The 16527-nt window shown below is 32.6% G+C and overlaps 2 protein-coding genes across 6 annotated transcripts in view; one reads left to right on the top strand and one right to left on the bottom strand.

Moving 5' to 3' along the window:
* MCPH1 (microcephalin 1) overlaps window positions 1-16527 on the top strand; it is a gene marked incomplete at both ends in the record, with an annotated part of 127216 nt that overhangs the window by 32394 nt on the left and 78295 nt on the right. For both annotated transcript variants that reach the window (XM_084283869.1, XM_084283870.1), the window contains 3 exons: window positions 901-938; window positions 3873-4035; window positions 10724-10801. In XM_084283869.1, coding sequence (XP_084139995.1) covers window positions 901-938; window positions 3873-4035; window positions 10724-10801 — 279 coding nt within the window. The remainder of the gene's footprint in view (window positions 1-900; window positions 939-3872; window positions 4036-10723; window positions 10802-16527) is intronic.
* Window positions 13995-16527, bottom strand: part of ANGPT2 (angiopoietin 2) — a 44915-nt gene continuing 42382 nt past the window's right edge. For all 4 annotated transcript variants that reach the window (XM_084283865.1, XM_084283866.1, XM_084283867.1 and 1 more), the window contains one exon: window positions 13995-15303. In XM_084283865.1, coding sequence (XP_084139991.1) covers window positions 15143-15303 — 161 coding nt within the window. In that variant the 3' untranslated portion in view covers window positions 13995-15142. The remainder of the gene's footprint in view (window positions 15304-16527) is intronic.

The raw sequence follows: 16527 nt of genomic DNA, 5'->3' as shown, positions 1-16527 counted from the left end.
GTAGTTACATAGCTTACCTAGTCGCATAATTGTATTTATAGTTACATAGGTCTTAGCCATGATTTCAAACTCTCCTCTTACATGATTATGTTGTTGACCATGTTATGTTTTGATGATCATCTTATGTTCAGTTATGCATGTCTCCGAGACTGTTCTGTCCTACCTTTGTGCATGCTAAAGACTTTCATATTTATCACTGACAACTGAAGGATACTTCTTTTTTGTCTGCTTTCTTTAATTCTAACTCATAAAATGCTTATTTAAAATGTGTGGGACAAATACTCTTTGCACATAAGCTAGGGGAATCTGTTGAGACAATACTTTTTAAGATGCCTGTTTTGCTGTTTTAAGGCTTGCTGTAATCTTTGAATATGCCTTGTTATGCTATTATTTGGTCAACTTTTATTCATTAGGCTTGATTTGCGAGCAAAAGAACATATATTAGAATTATACTTTAAAATAAATATAATCTTGTTTCTTCAGCATCTCAGCCAGTTTCTTCCTGTCTTTTGGAAGAAACTGGAATCATTTTAAATTACAGGGTTTCTTTGTTGAAGTTCAGCTGCCTTTTTCTTTTCCTTTTTTTTTTTTTTTTTTTTTTTCCTGTAGCATGCTAGACTAGAAATCCTTCGCTTTTTTTTGGATGGAAAATTGTATTCTTGTTTTCTGCTGCTGGATGCTTTGATACCAGATATGATGAAGAGGTTTCCTTTTTTTTCTGTCTCCTTAAAGTTTAATGTTTTTAATATATGTGTTGATTAGTACAGCCTCTTCCACACATTGTACTGTAATTATGAACTTTAATCCTTTTAATGGGAAACTTTCTAATTTAAGTGTTTTTTTCCAAAGGATAAACCTTTTCACATTTTTGATGTTTTCCTGTTTCTTTCATATCTTTAGCCAACAAGAACACTAGTTATGACGAGTATGTCTTCTGAGTAAGTATTAAACGTTTTGACTCTTTAGTCAGCATGCAGTTAAACTTAAGTGTTGATAATCTTTTGATGCCTATAAAAAATGAAAATCATCTTTTGGACATGTGTTAAAATTTTATTCTGTTATTCTGGCACGTGCATACCTATGTGTGTCATTGCTATCTACTTTGTGTAGGGACGTATGTGTGTTAGTGTTCTTATGGTGCAGACTGAATCGTTCCATAGGTGAGCTCAACAGGGTTTCAGAGTTGTAAAATCATAATATTAACCAAGTTTTGAATTTTTCTGAAACATGAAAATTAGAGTTTTATGTAGTGAAGGATTCAGACTCCTAGGCCAAGACTTAGCCTTTTCCCCATATGCTCTATTTCTCTAAAAAAAAAATAAAAATTAAAAAATAATAATAATTTTAAAAGACGATTTGAAACATCAGTTTAAAATGTTTTCTTTTATATAAATAGTTGCTGAAGAAAGTTGCTGAAAAGCCATTCCAGGCTTTTTAGCCACTTAGTTTCAAAACATTAGAAGCAGCTGCCACTGCATATTTGGGAAGAGTTAATATTTTTCTGGCATGCTCTTATCATTCTCTTAAAACTCTTAAAGCATAAAGATATCCAAGAAAAACACAATTCCATATTTTATACTATATTTGCTTACAGTTTTTAAAATTGTTTTTCAAAACTCAGGATATTTCTACTACCCTCAAATCTGTTTCAGGATTGAAGTAATTAAATCATGACAGTTGCATAGCAAGCACTCAGAAACAGCACTTAGTGGCTGTACTTTTAGAAATTCTTTGTAAATGGTTGTCAATAGCAATTAACAAATATACTATTATATAGGTCAGAAAGGCAAAATGGTAGTAGTATTTTCCTTGTATTTAATGTGAGTGGATGCAGATAACACCAAGACTGTAAATATACTTTGCTAGTCATGCAGTACAGGATCACTGCAAGGGAGGGAAAGATAATAACTCCAGTGCAGAAAAGGGTAGTTGAAAACAGAGGCTGTGATGTGCCTCAAAGAAGAGAACAGATCCTGGCAGCTGGGGAGAAAATTTCTTTTGTTGAAAGAGGTCATTAATGTTATTTATTTTCTGTTAACATATGTTGACTTTTCTAAAAATAAGTAAATTAAATAAATTAAAAATATAATACTATTTCATAAAACGAAAGTATCTGGTGATTAAAAATTGCTGTTCTTCAGAACTTTTTCATTAAGATTGTGCTTTTGGCACTGTACAGTTGTAGGGATTCATCAACCTGTAAGCAGGTGGAAGGAAAGACATGTTTCTGAAAGAACTAAAAAGTAGAAAATAGTCTTCCAAAGGACAGCCCAGTGGCCAAAATCCCATTCTACTACTCAGTAACTACAGCTACAAAAGTAGTTCCTTTGAAATTAAATGTCAAGATACATGAATTCAGTGGTTTCATGGCATTGGGTTTTGTGATGATATTAAATGCTGCTCACAGCCAGTAGCTTCTTGTTTTTCTCAGTCCCAAATTCAGTGAAATTTTGCTGTAAATTTGCATCCAGTTGTTTTTTTCTTATTGGAAGTTTTTTTCAGCTGACCAATATATAAACTAGTGAGTTTTCAGTGTAACTTAAAAGATATTATGCACATAGCCAAGGCCAGAGTTCACAGTAACCAGTGGCAGGATTTAGGCAGTTAATCAGTGGTTCCATTTCTAAGTGTGTCCATGTGCACTTTTGACTTGTATGAAGATAATTAGCTATCCAGTTTGTTTTTACTATTCCTTTATTTGTTTGAAATTTCTTGGGGGAAAAAAAAAAAATCAACAAAGCAAATTGCTGCCTTCTTTGTGAAGAATGTTTCACAAGTTTTGTTAGAATTACTCTTAGTAGTATTTGCTTTAGCTGGGATATTTGGGGAATTACAATTGAATTACTTTCTGTGAAGTGAAATGTAGTAAGAATGAAACAATCCCAGAGTCTTCAGGAGATGTTCTGACTGCTTGTGTTATGTCAGTAATTAATTTAAATGTTTTACCTTAGAAGATCATCACTGAGATACATAAGACTTTGTTCAAGGTTGTGCTTAAATTTTTGTCTTAAGTAGCATGCCATAGACATTTCCAAGAAGTCAGCTGAGGGGAATAGAGAAGGCACTGGAACCAGGCTTTTCTCTGCAGATCTTTACTGTTCATTTATAACAATGATCACAAATGAGAACAGTATGTTCTTACGCAACAGCTTTTCTCTAGAGATACCAAGATCTCACTGTTTTCATGATGATGTATTCATGTGCTTCAGTGTAGCTATGTAGAGAACTCAACTTAAAATTCCACTTGTAGGTGGCCATTCTGTATTTTATACACAGTCCATAAGGTGGCAGTTTTATTTAAGGGTAACTGTATTTTTAATTGAAATATCGACTCAGATACAGTGTAGGTAGCAAGAGAGAACTTTAAGACTTCTCCCTAAATTTAAACATAGCATTTTATTCAAATGATGAAAATCTGATACCTCCTAATGACATCCTCTGAAGAGTGCTGTGTCTAACTGTTTACATTTCTTACTAACACTTTTTTGATAGTACTGCAGAAGCAACCAAGAACAAAGCTCTGTTGTAGTGGGCATTATACACAAACAGTATGTTAGATAATTCCTAACTCAAAAAGCTTTCATTTAAACAAACGAGATAGATGTGGGGTACAAAAGAGCTTTGATATGCAAGTAGATATGATTGTGTGCTGACAAAAAAAAAAAGGTCTGTTTGGATTCTGTGGAAAGGCTAATAAATTTTGGATTAGTAAATGGATAGAGTCTGAAGGGTAAAAGGATAAGAAATGATTGGTGAGGAAAGAAAAGAGGTGGACATGTAAGAAAACTTGAGTTAATTTGTTTTGTGTATATATGCTTGTATAATCGTACATATCCATTCAACATGTCTTCTTTTCCTTCTGTTCTTTTTAGGGAACAAAATACAGTAATTCAGGTGGTGAACAAACTTGGAGACTTCTTGTTCTCAGATGTTGTATGTGAAACAACAAGTCATGTAGTTACAGGGAGTCCTCGTCGTACCTTGAATATTATGTTGGGAATTGCTCGGGGATGTTGGATTGTTTCTTATGAATGGGTAAGAAATATACATTTTTAGTACAAAATAAGTTTAATTTATTTTGTATAGCTGAAATATCAACCATGTTTATGTCCACGCTATGTGCAGTGTTCAGATACTCAAGTTTCCATAAAGAGTTTGCTCAATTAGAGGTAACTCGTCTGTTTGAAGCTCTGCGTTACCCTGAATACTGTCTTTCAGTACTTATTCTAACCACTGTATTTGTGTACTGCACTTCAGTGTATATTTTAGAAATGCTTGAAGACTCTTCATCTCATGACAAATGCATTATTTTGGACAGATTAGAGGATAAACAAAGCATCTCTGCTCAATGTTAGCCAAGTTATTTTATTCAGTTTGAATTTTTGTGTACTATTTTAATACATTTCTATTTTGTCCTTAAATATGTATTGTGTTCAGAACTGGTTAATAAAAATAAGAGGAAGTTATTAGATATTTTGCTGCATTGTGGGAAAATGTTTTGTTTTGTTTGGTTTTGTTTAAAAAAAAAAATAAAATAAAGGAAACGTCGTAGATGAGTAGTTTGGACTTTTTGTAATTTACAGAAATAATTCCCAGATGCCCAGATCAAATAAACATTGTATTTCCTCAAAATTTCTTGTGGACTACCACATAAAGTTACCAGACTGTTACTGTAAAGAGAAGATAATCATGAATTGCTGTACTGGGTTTAGCTTGGGTGGAATTATGTAATTTTCCTCATCGCAGCCCATATGGTGTTGTGTTTTAGACTGGTGACCAAGGCAGTGTTGGTAACACAACAGTGTTTTAACTGAACAGTGCTTGCACAGCATTAAGGCCTTCTCTGGCTTTTCAGTTATCCCCACCAACGTGTAGTTTCGGAGCAAAGAGGCCAAGAAAGCTGACCCAGCCTGACTAAATGGATATTCCATGCCATACATGTATAATGTCATGCTCAGCTGGGGGGAAGTTTTCCCAAAGTAGATATTGCTCAGACTGTCTGGGCATCAACATGCTCATGCATAACTTGTACTTTTGCAGCGCTTGTTTTTGATTATTTTTTTTTTTTACTTCTTTTTTTCTTCTTCACTTACTAAACTGTCTTTATCTTGACTTATGATGTTTTTTTCTTGCATTTACCCTTCTGATTCTCTCCCCCATCTTGCTGCGGGCTGGAGACTGAGCAGCAACTGGATGGGGGCTTACCTGCCAGTCAGGATCAAACCATCTCAATTGCTCACTATGATTATAGAGATCCACTGCAAGCCAGTTAATCTGGCATAACAGAAGGCAAGTCTTCACCTTTCCTCATGTTTCCAGATCTGTAAAACTTTAACGTTGGAAGTTACATGGAAGTATAAATTCATCTACAGTAGAGAGTTGTAGAATAACTTATTTATTATTTTTCTTCTTTTTCTTTTTCTTTTTAATAAATTATTTAAAATTTTTTTGTTGGGCTGAAAACAAAATGATCTATTACCTTTTTGTTTTCACGATGTATGGCACTTACTCATGTTAAAAAAAAAAAAAAAAAGCTTCTCCTATATATTATATATCTTAAAGAAGCTGTTATGGTATCCTTTGAGGTTTTAAGAAGTTGAAGCTTTTGATAATTAATTTTCCATTGAAAAAAAGGTATTGTATCTTAGGTCATCCTAATGAGCCAACAGTGTGTCTTTTGGGGGAAAAAAAAAGACCATCTTTGGCTGTGTTAAGAACAAACTTGAGAAAAGGGGTCTAACTAGACAATCTGGTTAAAAATATACCTTATGACATATGACAATTCTTGTCTTATTTCTAATTGTTTGCATAGCTTTTCCATCTTTTTACCCAGAGTAGTTGACTGAACACTTTAATCAAAGGAACTATGAGGATTTCTGCAGAAAACGAGTCAGGGGAATTCCATTTAAGCAAAATAATCTTTTCCTTTTTATAATACTAAAACACTCAATCCTTTAAATGCCTTTCTATACTGTAGCTAATCCTACCGTAAGTACTCTCATTGGTAAAATGCTTCAGATTGGATTCTTAAAATAATCAGTCTGTTTGGAGAAATCATTAGTACTTTTAAAACAAGACATTTTTCTCGACAGAGGTAATTGTCTTGCAGAAGACCTTCCTTAAAATTTAAAGTAACTGGAATATTCTTTTTTTTTCTTTTTTTTTTTTTCTTTTTTTTTCTTTTTTTTCTTTTCTTTTCTTCTTTTTTCTTTTTTCATTGCCTTTTGACTTGTAACATAAAGGGAGAATTTAGCCTGCTTTTTCTTTTTTCTTTTTTTTTCCTGAAAAATCTTAAGATGGTCTTTTTAAATACAATTGTTGGAGAGCTATCAAATTTATCATTAGGCATTTAATCTTTTTAGTACTTCCTTTACATATATTTCAAGATGAATTATTCAAGTATATAAGATGTATATAAGATGATTCAGTGTGCTAGTGGGAGGCCTTAAATAATGACTAGTCAAACATTGTTTTCAGACACTTAAGAACTTAATGTTTGACATAAATTTTCCTATATGGTGTGAATAAGAGAACAACCTGATTTGCTGAGGAAAATTTGGCAGCAATGCTGACCTTGTAGCTCTAAAACCTGCAGGACACTTCATGATGTTCCATGCCATACAAGTTGCCTGCTACTGAGTTAAATAAAATAGTCCATGCTTGATTAAAAAAAAAAAAAAAAAAAAAAAATCAAATTAGGTAATAGAAGATTGGATTCCAGACTCTTTTTAATCAAAGTAAAGGGAAACATTTTTTAAGAGTATAAGAAGTCCACAGAATAAATCATGCCTTTCCACTTTCTTCTTCCGTCATTTCCTCCTTTCTCGTGTTCTCTAATCAGCAAGACTGCCTTCTACTACCATTGAAATTAAGTATGTGTCAGATGTTATTACTTATTCTTTCATAACTTCCAATATTTCTATATCCAGAACACTTGGATATGCTGTGCTGCTTTACCATAACTTTTTAAGTTACATTTTATTTTGTAACCGTGTATTAGAAAACTTCTCTACAGCTCTTTCTTTTCAATATATACACTTATATTTTTAAGTATTACAACTTTTCTTAATTCCTTTCCACTACTGAAGGAACAGTTGAATAAGAACACATAATGGCTTAACAATAAAAAGCAGTTTTCTCAAGAATAATATTATAAATCATCACTTGTTTTTGCCCTACATGAATTTGAAGCATTTTTTTCCTATTGCAATGAAAATACAGTGGTTGAAAACTGGTCTTTGCTGCAGTCAAAAACAAATTTTTAGCAACTGAAAATGGAGAGTTCTTGCTTTTGTGTCACTGAAAACTGAATATTGTAGTGAGTGGTGACTTAATAATTTACTGCAGGACCTGCTCATGAACCCTGTATCTAATTTACTTTTTATCTAGGAAAGTAGATATGATTCCTTTGTACTCAATTCCAGAGCCATGATAGACAAGCATTAATCCATCTTCTGTTAAGATAAACAAAATTCAATTCTAAACAAAATTCTGTAAATACTACAAGGATTGATAGACGTTATTACTGTAAAATTGGCCTGGAAAATGAAATGGGATTACTTAATCATAACTAATCTTTTGGGTTTATGTTTTAATCTATTTGTTTTGTTTGCCAATTACTCTTGGTACAAACATCATTTTGGTGCTATACGGACATGATGTTCATGTTATAGAATATGGTACATCTGTCTTGGCTCAAGATTATTTGTGAAAAAATTATTTTCATGCAGCACATCTCTAAGATTTTCTCTAAAATTTGCAGTTTTCTTGGTTCAGTTAAAGTTGATTTATATTGTCATTAAAAGAACTGGCTTGGATTAACAGGTTTATTTGCAATAAATGTACACAGCTATAAGTGTATAGCTAACAGATTTCAATAATGTCATTGTAAATTGTAAACAAGTAATTGTAAAAGTATACAAAAGTATCATTTTAAAATTTATAACTTAAAATCTTAAGTTGCCGTCTTAATTGAATGGTTTTTAGTAAGTTGTTGCACTTTACTTGGCTAAACACAGCAATGCATTACATTTAGAATTATTTTAAAGTTGATTGACTTATTAATGTACTTAACTGATGTTTAGGCTTGGTATGCTATAATAGCTATAAAAATTATTTTCTCTGTACAGCTGTTGCATTTTCAAATATTTAGTTTTATGTCTTATAAAAGTAAACATAATATCTTTTGGTTTTGTAATAATGAAGTTCAACAATAAGTATGAAGATACGCCACTTTTCATTATCAACAAAAAATTGCTGTCCACTAACAACAGCCCACAAAAATGAACACCTCTGCTCCTCACTCAAGTAAATACTATTTTCCATATTACACAAAGCATCAGCTTTTGCAAGAGTTTTCATAAGAGATTGCTGGTTCCCCTGAAAGTTGTCAAGAAAAAGCTACTTCAGACGACAGACTATAGAATTTGTTTCTGATAATGCTAAGATTGCTTTCTAAATTGTTTGCATTTTGCTTCCAGTAGCGCAAGAATATGGGCAAAAGAACTCTTTATGGAAAGTTAAGAGATGGACTTTTTCCCACATACAGAATTGTATGTGGGAAAATAAGATTTACATTAATAGCTTATTATCAGTCTGTTTAGTTTATAATCTTGTTTCATTTTGTGATCTGTAACATAGTAAAGGATAAACATATCATGCTTATTATGTATTATGCCAATTTTTGTCCAAGGGAACATCTCACAATACTGCTTATGAAGTTTTATGAATAAAGTAATTTAAATGAAAACTAATAATATATGGATTTAAAAACAACTTTATCCAAAATAATTTTTTGGCAAACAAAACAAACAAACAAACAAACAGAAAAGCTGTGAATCAAGCATGATGGTACTTTCATGTACTGGTGAAATTCAGATTGTTCTAAGGTGAATAATGGCAACAGTTTATTGGTGGGTGGCTATGGTAACAGTGAGAAACAGACATAATATATTTGAAAAGTCTGGAGAACCATATAGGCAAAATGTGATTGCAAGAGGTAAATGATCCTAAATATAGAGATTTACTTTCTAACAAAATTCATGTATCCCATTTTGGAGATTGTACATATATACCTCTTGTTAACTTAATACTACCTGTTGCTGTAGGAGCAGCAAGGTATTGGGTGCATATGTTTTTAAGGTTGAGTGTATGAACTCTGCTGTCTGTCACTGGTGGGTAATGATGCTTTTTTGACTCAATGAAGTCTTGCCAAGTGATAATTACAGGAAGTACCTTGCAAAGTTCAAATATCTGTAAAAGGAGAAAGTTATTGAATTGTGTGATTGTGGAAAACTTCCAAAGAGCTTACCAGTCTTTTACATATGTGGGAAACTATATGGCTCAGCTCACACTCATGAAGTCATTGAGGAGAATAAACTCATGATTAACAGAGGTTGATCAACGTCTTTCGGAATTTAAACTATCTAGAAATTAGCAGCAAAACATCTTTTATATGACTTATGGGCAGCCCCATGGTAGGAACTTTGGTCCCATAAGGATGATGCATTTACCAGTTAAGCGAGTCTCTGAACACTCCTTATGAGGATTTAAAATTATAGACGGTCTACCAGCTGCAACTTATAATGATTTTTTTTTTTTTTTTCAAGAATGGCATAGAAAATCAACCTACAGAAAGTGCTGGATGGAATATTTTTAGATTTTTTTTTTTTTTTTGAAAAGTACACTTCAGAAGTTGAAAATACACCTATTTGAAGTAGTATATAAGACACTTAGAGTAAGATCATAGTTCAAACACTATGTTCATTTGCTCATCGTAACAATAGAAAATCATTTCTGTGACAGGCAGAGGAAATATTTCAGTTTTCAATATGTAAAAATGAGGAGTCCCTATGTAGGCAAAGATATCCCTGAACGTTTGAAGTACTCTTTGATTATCCATTTTGTGATGGCCCTGATGGGAACAGAAGTCTGAAAGTTGTCCAGTGTCAGGATCACAAGTCTGCAAGGATCATGTCCATCCAGGATTTTGGAGCTCAGCTGAACACAAATGATCATGTAGTTTCTCGACAGTCAGTACTCTGCTCTGTTAGCAACCTTTTTTGTGATCTATAATGTACAGTTGGCAGAGGAGGATGCCTAACAGAATCAGAGCTATTCATCATTGCAGGCTGACATGTAGTATAAATAATAATTTCATAATCCCAGACAGTTGTAGGAGTTGATAATAAGTCCAGTATTGTTCAAAATCTTCATTTATGATCTGGCTGATGGGACAGAGGGCAGCTTCAACAAACTTTCAGATAATACAAAACTGGGAGAAGTGTTTAATACACCTGATGGGTGTGCCAAGAGGGATCTTGACAGGCTGGAAAAATGAAGTTCAATAATGAACTGAATCAAGAGATCAGAACTGATATAATATGGCAATTTTTGATGTTCTTCCCTTTTGACTGCCTGTTTAAAAATTTTATTCTGGTATCACAATAGAGTTGACTCTTCTAATATCCTTGAAAATGAACGTGGCCATGTATAGAAATATAACAGGTATTTTAATGGTTTGTTTTATTTGTAAAATTTGTACTTTTCAGATTGCTTGATTTTCTTATTTATTTATTTATTTATTTATTGAGAATCATTTGGTTTGGGTAAATGAAATATCAGACCAACTATTTTAACAGCACTGCTGGTTCTAATTACACATTCAAGTATTTTGCTATTTTAGAAATTATAAAAGTTCTGCATATGATTTCACTTATTTTAGGTTCTGTGGTCTTTGGAAGCTGGCCATTGGATCTCAGAGGAACCATATGAACTTTCATCCAACTTCCCTGCAGCTCCTGTAAGTTTGATTGCCCTTTAAACTTATAAACACACTTTTATCTGAAAAATTATTGACCCTATACAAAGGTATAATGATCATGAATGCTATGAAGAAAAAACGTATTTGTTAAAGAATATACTATAAGGAGTTATTTTCTCCTTCATCTACTAATTTTTGAAGTGTGTATAACAACTAACTTCTGAAACTTATGCAAAACGTTACACAGAAGGTGCAAAAGATCAATTCACCAATTAACAATGGAATAAACTAACATCTTGCCTAAATATAAATATACTTTAATTTACTTGTGGCATATCTAATTTCTACCCACACATATATATACTGGAAAGGAATGTTATTGTCTAGTGAGAAGATGTGTGTGTCACATCGTGGTGTCAATATTTTCAGTCTGAAAATAGCTTTCAGAATGTAAAATTACTGTGGACTTCTAGCACTAGTTAGTAGGTAAAATGAAGCATTTGTCCCTTCTTTAATGATCATTACTGAGCTCAAGTACTGAGTTGCAAACTAACGCAAAAGCGTGTTTGTGGAGGCATGGTATATCTGTGCAGATCTAAATATCTGCATTCCACGTGTTGTAACTGTTTAAATGCTAATTTCATTTTGGATTTAAAATACTCTAGCATGTTGCTGATTGATCACTCCAATAGTTTTGCAAAAAAGGTTTCACAATTTCTCTTACACTGCAGCTAGATAAATATATTCTTATCTGTTACTTGTTTCTCAAAATTTCTTACAGGTTTTGAGGACAGAACATTTAATGGAGGTTGAACCTTATTTTTACCATAGTTGTACTGACTGTTAAGGAGTCATTTTTAACTTTCCATCTAAATCCATAGTTTATGTAAATTGACTTGTTCAAGACGAAGACTTCATTTTAAGCTCCATGATTTTAAGCTATAATTTCCCAAAGTGAAGAGAAACTGTAACTTTTTTTTTTCTGAAACAAGTCCCAAGAAATTAATCGTTCATTAAAAAGTAATATTTTTTCCCTAAAGGGGGGAAGCAAACTTTTAATATAACAAATACTTTAATGGCAATGCTTCATGTGAAAAAGAAATAAGCATGTCCTTTTTTTTTTTTTTCTGCATTTGTACCAAAAAACAAACAAACAAACAAAAAACCACCCTACCGCAGTACTTCAGATCAAGCTGCTTTGAGTTTCTTCTCAGACAACCTTGTCTAATAACAAAGTATGCTATCAGTAACAACTCACATAGCATTCTTGGGAAATGATTCCTGCTGGTGTTGTTTTTTAGATTCTTTTTAGTTTTTGTTCCCAATGTAGATCTAGGAGGAGTGGAGAGATGATGAGGAGATAAAATGGAGGAGGCATGGTTGTGCTGAGAAACTTGTTCGCAGGGTGCTTCTTCAGCAAACAGAGTCGGTGTTGAAAGTGATATTTCTGTCATCTTTCCATTCTTGGGTCATTATTGTGTTTTACTGTAGATAGTGTAGATACCTCATATTTAAAGATAGAATTTTTGTTTGAGTATGAATGGAGTTTACCTTTCTTTTCTTGTTATTTCTTCTCTGCTTCCTAACGAGCATTAGAGAAAATGGAAGTGCATCCTACTTTTATGTACTGGTTATTTTTAGATTACAGGAAGGAATCTAAAGGGAGTTATATTATCACTGTGTTTTAATTATTTGTATTAAACCAAAGGAATGGTTGCAGCCTTCTTTTTCCTATTGCATTCAGTCTGAATTGCCCTCCTCTCACTTCACTTTGCTGTTTGCAGCTTAATCCATGCAGTCTCATTTAGATAATGAGATCATTTAAAACAGATTCACTCTATAATTTTACATTCATGTTGATGATGAACTCCATGTTAAAAAATCATTTAACAATTGATCTGTTAAATGTCTATCACAGTATCATTAATCATTTTCCTGGAATAGTCATCAGAAAGAGCCTTTTGCTTTATAAAAACTTTTTCTTTTCCCAGCAAATTGAAAGTAGCCATGCACTTTCTATCGTAGAATGGCTAGAGTAGCCATTCTATCGTGTTTTCTTATTAAAATAATGGAAGTTATTATCAACCAGAAGTTAGTATTATTTTTCTTTGCTAGGTAAGTATTCATATTGTACAAGATTCAATCACTATTTTTAAGAAGCCTTTTTAGACTATTGGACTGGATTATTATTGGATTATATATACTTACTATCAGAAATGTTGGGAGTATTTTATTTATCTGATTAAATGCGATGAAGGAGGAAATATGCTATTTCTATTCAATTTCATGTAATCATAAAATATCTTAAGCCAGAAAGTACCTGTGACGGTTTTAGTACCCAGCTTCAAGCAGATCTAATTAGATCAGGATACTAAGGGATTTTTCAGGTCCACCTTCATGCTAATAAATAAAAATCCAACTATCTAAGTGGAATTTCCCAAATTCTAATTTGTGTTCATTGCTTATTGTTCCACTGCAGTGCACCTACAGGTAGGGCCTGCCTCCGTCTTCTGTGTCAGGATGTTATGAACAACAGTAAGGTCTCCCTTTTTTCTTGTCTTGTCCAGGCTGAAGAAAAAAGGCCTTCTCTCCCAAGCTCTCTTTGTACATCATGTGCTTCAAACCCTTTACTATATTGGTAGTCTTCTACCAGACTAAAGACATGTAGAAATTCATGAAAGTAATTTTGTGAAGTATTCTTTTTAATTTGGTGTATCTTTACAAGTTTCCTACAAGAAAAAATAAATTACTTAGAGTAATCTTAAATATATTGAAATTGTACTGTACAACCCTTCAGATGATGACTTAATTTACATTCATTGGGTTTATTTAAAATCAGGTCATGAAGTAATATTTAGAAGTATTTTTTGTCTCTAATGCTCTTCAGTGATGCTGGTATATATTTTCAGCAAAGAATGGTGGTGTTGTAAACGGTAGGGTACTCCAACAGAGTTTTAATGACTGCCAGTTTGAAATGAAAAGTTTACGTCCATCTTTCTCAAAATCATTTACTATTTTTAAGATACAATGCCTTTTATTATGTAAGCCTCCAGAAATCTTGTGTCTGGGCTTTTTGCTTTGTTTTGGTATGAGGAATGTTAGCTAATGGTATGAGGTCTTGTAGCTAATTCAGTCAGCTGCTGAAATTAAAAATTTATAAAAATTATTACTTTAAAGCAAAGACTAAGCATGAGAATTAAATTATGTAATAAAAAAAAAAAAAAGTCAAAAATTACCTGGTAGAGTCATTTATTCACATTGTGTCATACACTGAGGGCCTACCTTCTTCATGAAAAATTTTGAGGGAGAACCTTACTGTAAAAATAATAATAATAATAATAATAAAATTATAGTATGACCTTTGGTAACTTTCAGATTTCCCCCCCCCCCCTTTTTTTTTTTTTTATCAAAACTTATTTCTTTAAGTCACAGGCATAAATTGAATTTCATCAAATAACATGCATAAGGTTTTTAAGATAGGTTATTTTTACAAAATATTTAGATGGACTACGGCACCATGACTGATTGTCATAGACAACTAGACATCTGGTGTTAATGCTGTTGTCTCAGTTTATAAAACACTGGTCAGTTATTTTACAGGTAAATGACAAGGTAATAAAAAGTGCAATTTTCATAACAATGTAAAGAAACGCTATAATTTGCAGGGATTTTTGTAACTTAAAGATAGTGACTGTAATACGTGCAAACTGAAAGAAATGGTGTTTTTTGTACATGGTATTTCTCAAGAATAAATGCAAAGTACTTAAACGCTATTTGTCCTCTGTTAAATAAAGTAATACAGGCTGTTGGGAAAAAAATGAATAAGTGTAAGAAATTGTTTAGGAGGTTATGGGGGAAAGAATGTAACAACTACAGTATTGAGCTAATTACAGAATATAATTTCTATGTACATAACGGCAAACAGACACACAGATAAATAGTTCTAGACCTAGTTAAGTGTTTTATATTAGAGTAATGTTTGAAGTTCAGTGATGAGGCAAAATACATATTGCTAAAACTAGTTTAGATATTTTTCACAGTTCCAGTTATTTACTAACACATACATAACATAAATGATCGGTAAAAGACAGTCCTTCAGTTGTCTGACAGTTTCTTGGATATTCTTTTTATTCAGTCATTTGGCCAAATAACTGTTATATCATGTTGATGCTTTAGACTTTGTGTCTAGTTGAATAATATGAGCTTTAGTGGATCAAGGCTATTGCAATTCAAGGATTGGAATGAACTGATCCCTTCAGAACATTAGCGCATGTTTTCTGGGCTTGAAAATGAGACAAGTTGCAGATGTGTTTATATGCTTGGCAAATGAAGTCTTTGAAGACTATACAATACATAATTCACATAAGAATGCAAAAGCATTTAAAAATCTGCTGGTCGAATCATCATAGTCGTGGCTTTGAGAGAGTATCCTGAACCTTTCCAGTAGTACCACTTAATACCGTTGAACTTGTTGTTGTTCTGTCGTAATGGGTAATACATTCCATTGAGGTTTGAAGGACCACATGCATCAAACCACCACCCTGCAAGATCAGAAAACAAAGGAAAATGTCAGCAGATGAAAAATATCTGCACAAATAATTTTCAAAATAGTATATATGAAGACATTAAACTCTTTTTTTGTCCCAAAATGAGAAACAAATCTAAAACCAGTTTCTTGTTCCCCTGGTTTGAAAGTGTCAATATAAAATATTTGCCTCCAACCCAGTAAGAAAAGGTATTTGGGTATTAACTACATGTTCTTAAAGCTTATGTAATCCTTTGGAGTTTAAAGTTGCATAGAGAAGACACTGAAGCTATGTTAATTAATTATCAATATTAAATTATTATTGACTATCTGAGGGCAAAACTTTATTTAAAGTGTAATGATATTGAGTTGTCTTTGCTTTTCATCTTCTCTTTTGTACATTCCTGTCCTTTGCAGATTTAAATTCCCTTTTCAGTTGTTTTTAGAGGATTAATTCAGTTATCTGTTTTAGTTCTGTGTGCAGATAAGTTCAAAAAACTGTGTTGATACTTGATAAGAAGGAGAAAAAAGCAGCCCAAACTTATATTGTAACCTTGTGGTCCTGACCTGTTAGTGGGTCTTAGTGGGTCATAAGGAAAAATTATTTTTATTAATAAGATAATATTTTTATACTTTTGTTATGATGGTGATAATATGCATGTTCTGTTTAACAGGGCAGCAATCCAATTATCCTTTTAGATAAGCAGAAACTCTTTTCGTGCTATAGGGAAACAAACCATTTCTTAAGAGATTGCAGGAAGAGAAGTCAAATTTACAAAAGAAGTTGTTTACATTTCAGAATATAGAATTCTAGATTGACAAATTAGAGCATGACTTGTGTGGTTCAAGGTCAAAACATCACCTAGAACTCCAATAAATAGTGAACAATTATTAAAGAAGTGTACTTGCCTCTTAAGTGATTTATCTTAAATGCATGCATTGACATTTCAGGATCATATTGAAATACAGAATTTCAATTTCAATTCAATGTCACTTCAAAGTACAAATACTTGTACAGTTCCATAGCATATATGTCATATGGCAGGTTTGGGGAGGTTCTTCTCTTTTGGATAGTTAGGAAATGTGTTTGTGTCTAAAAATCAGGAGCCATTTCACTGACCAACTGGATCTCTAAAATAAGTTTTGAAGGCCTTTAGGTGTTTTAATCTCTGGGACTGTTAACTCACTCTTGGAAGAATCTGCTGTCACTCTTAATTGCAGACTTTCTTGTACCCCAGCT

Source organism: Netta rufina (genome assembly GCF_964035555.1).
Source record: "Netta rufina genome assembly, chromosome: 3".
Taxonomy (NCBI): Eukaryota; Metazoa; Chordata; class Aves; order Anseriformes; family Anatidae; genus Netta; species Netta rufina.
Note: the sequence above shows the minus strand (reverse complement) of the source record. Positions and strands in the feature narration are given on the sequence as shown.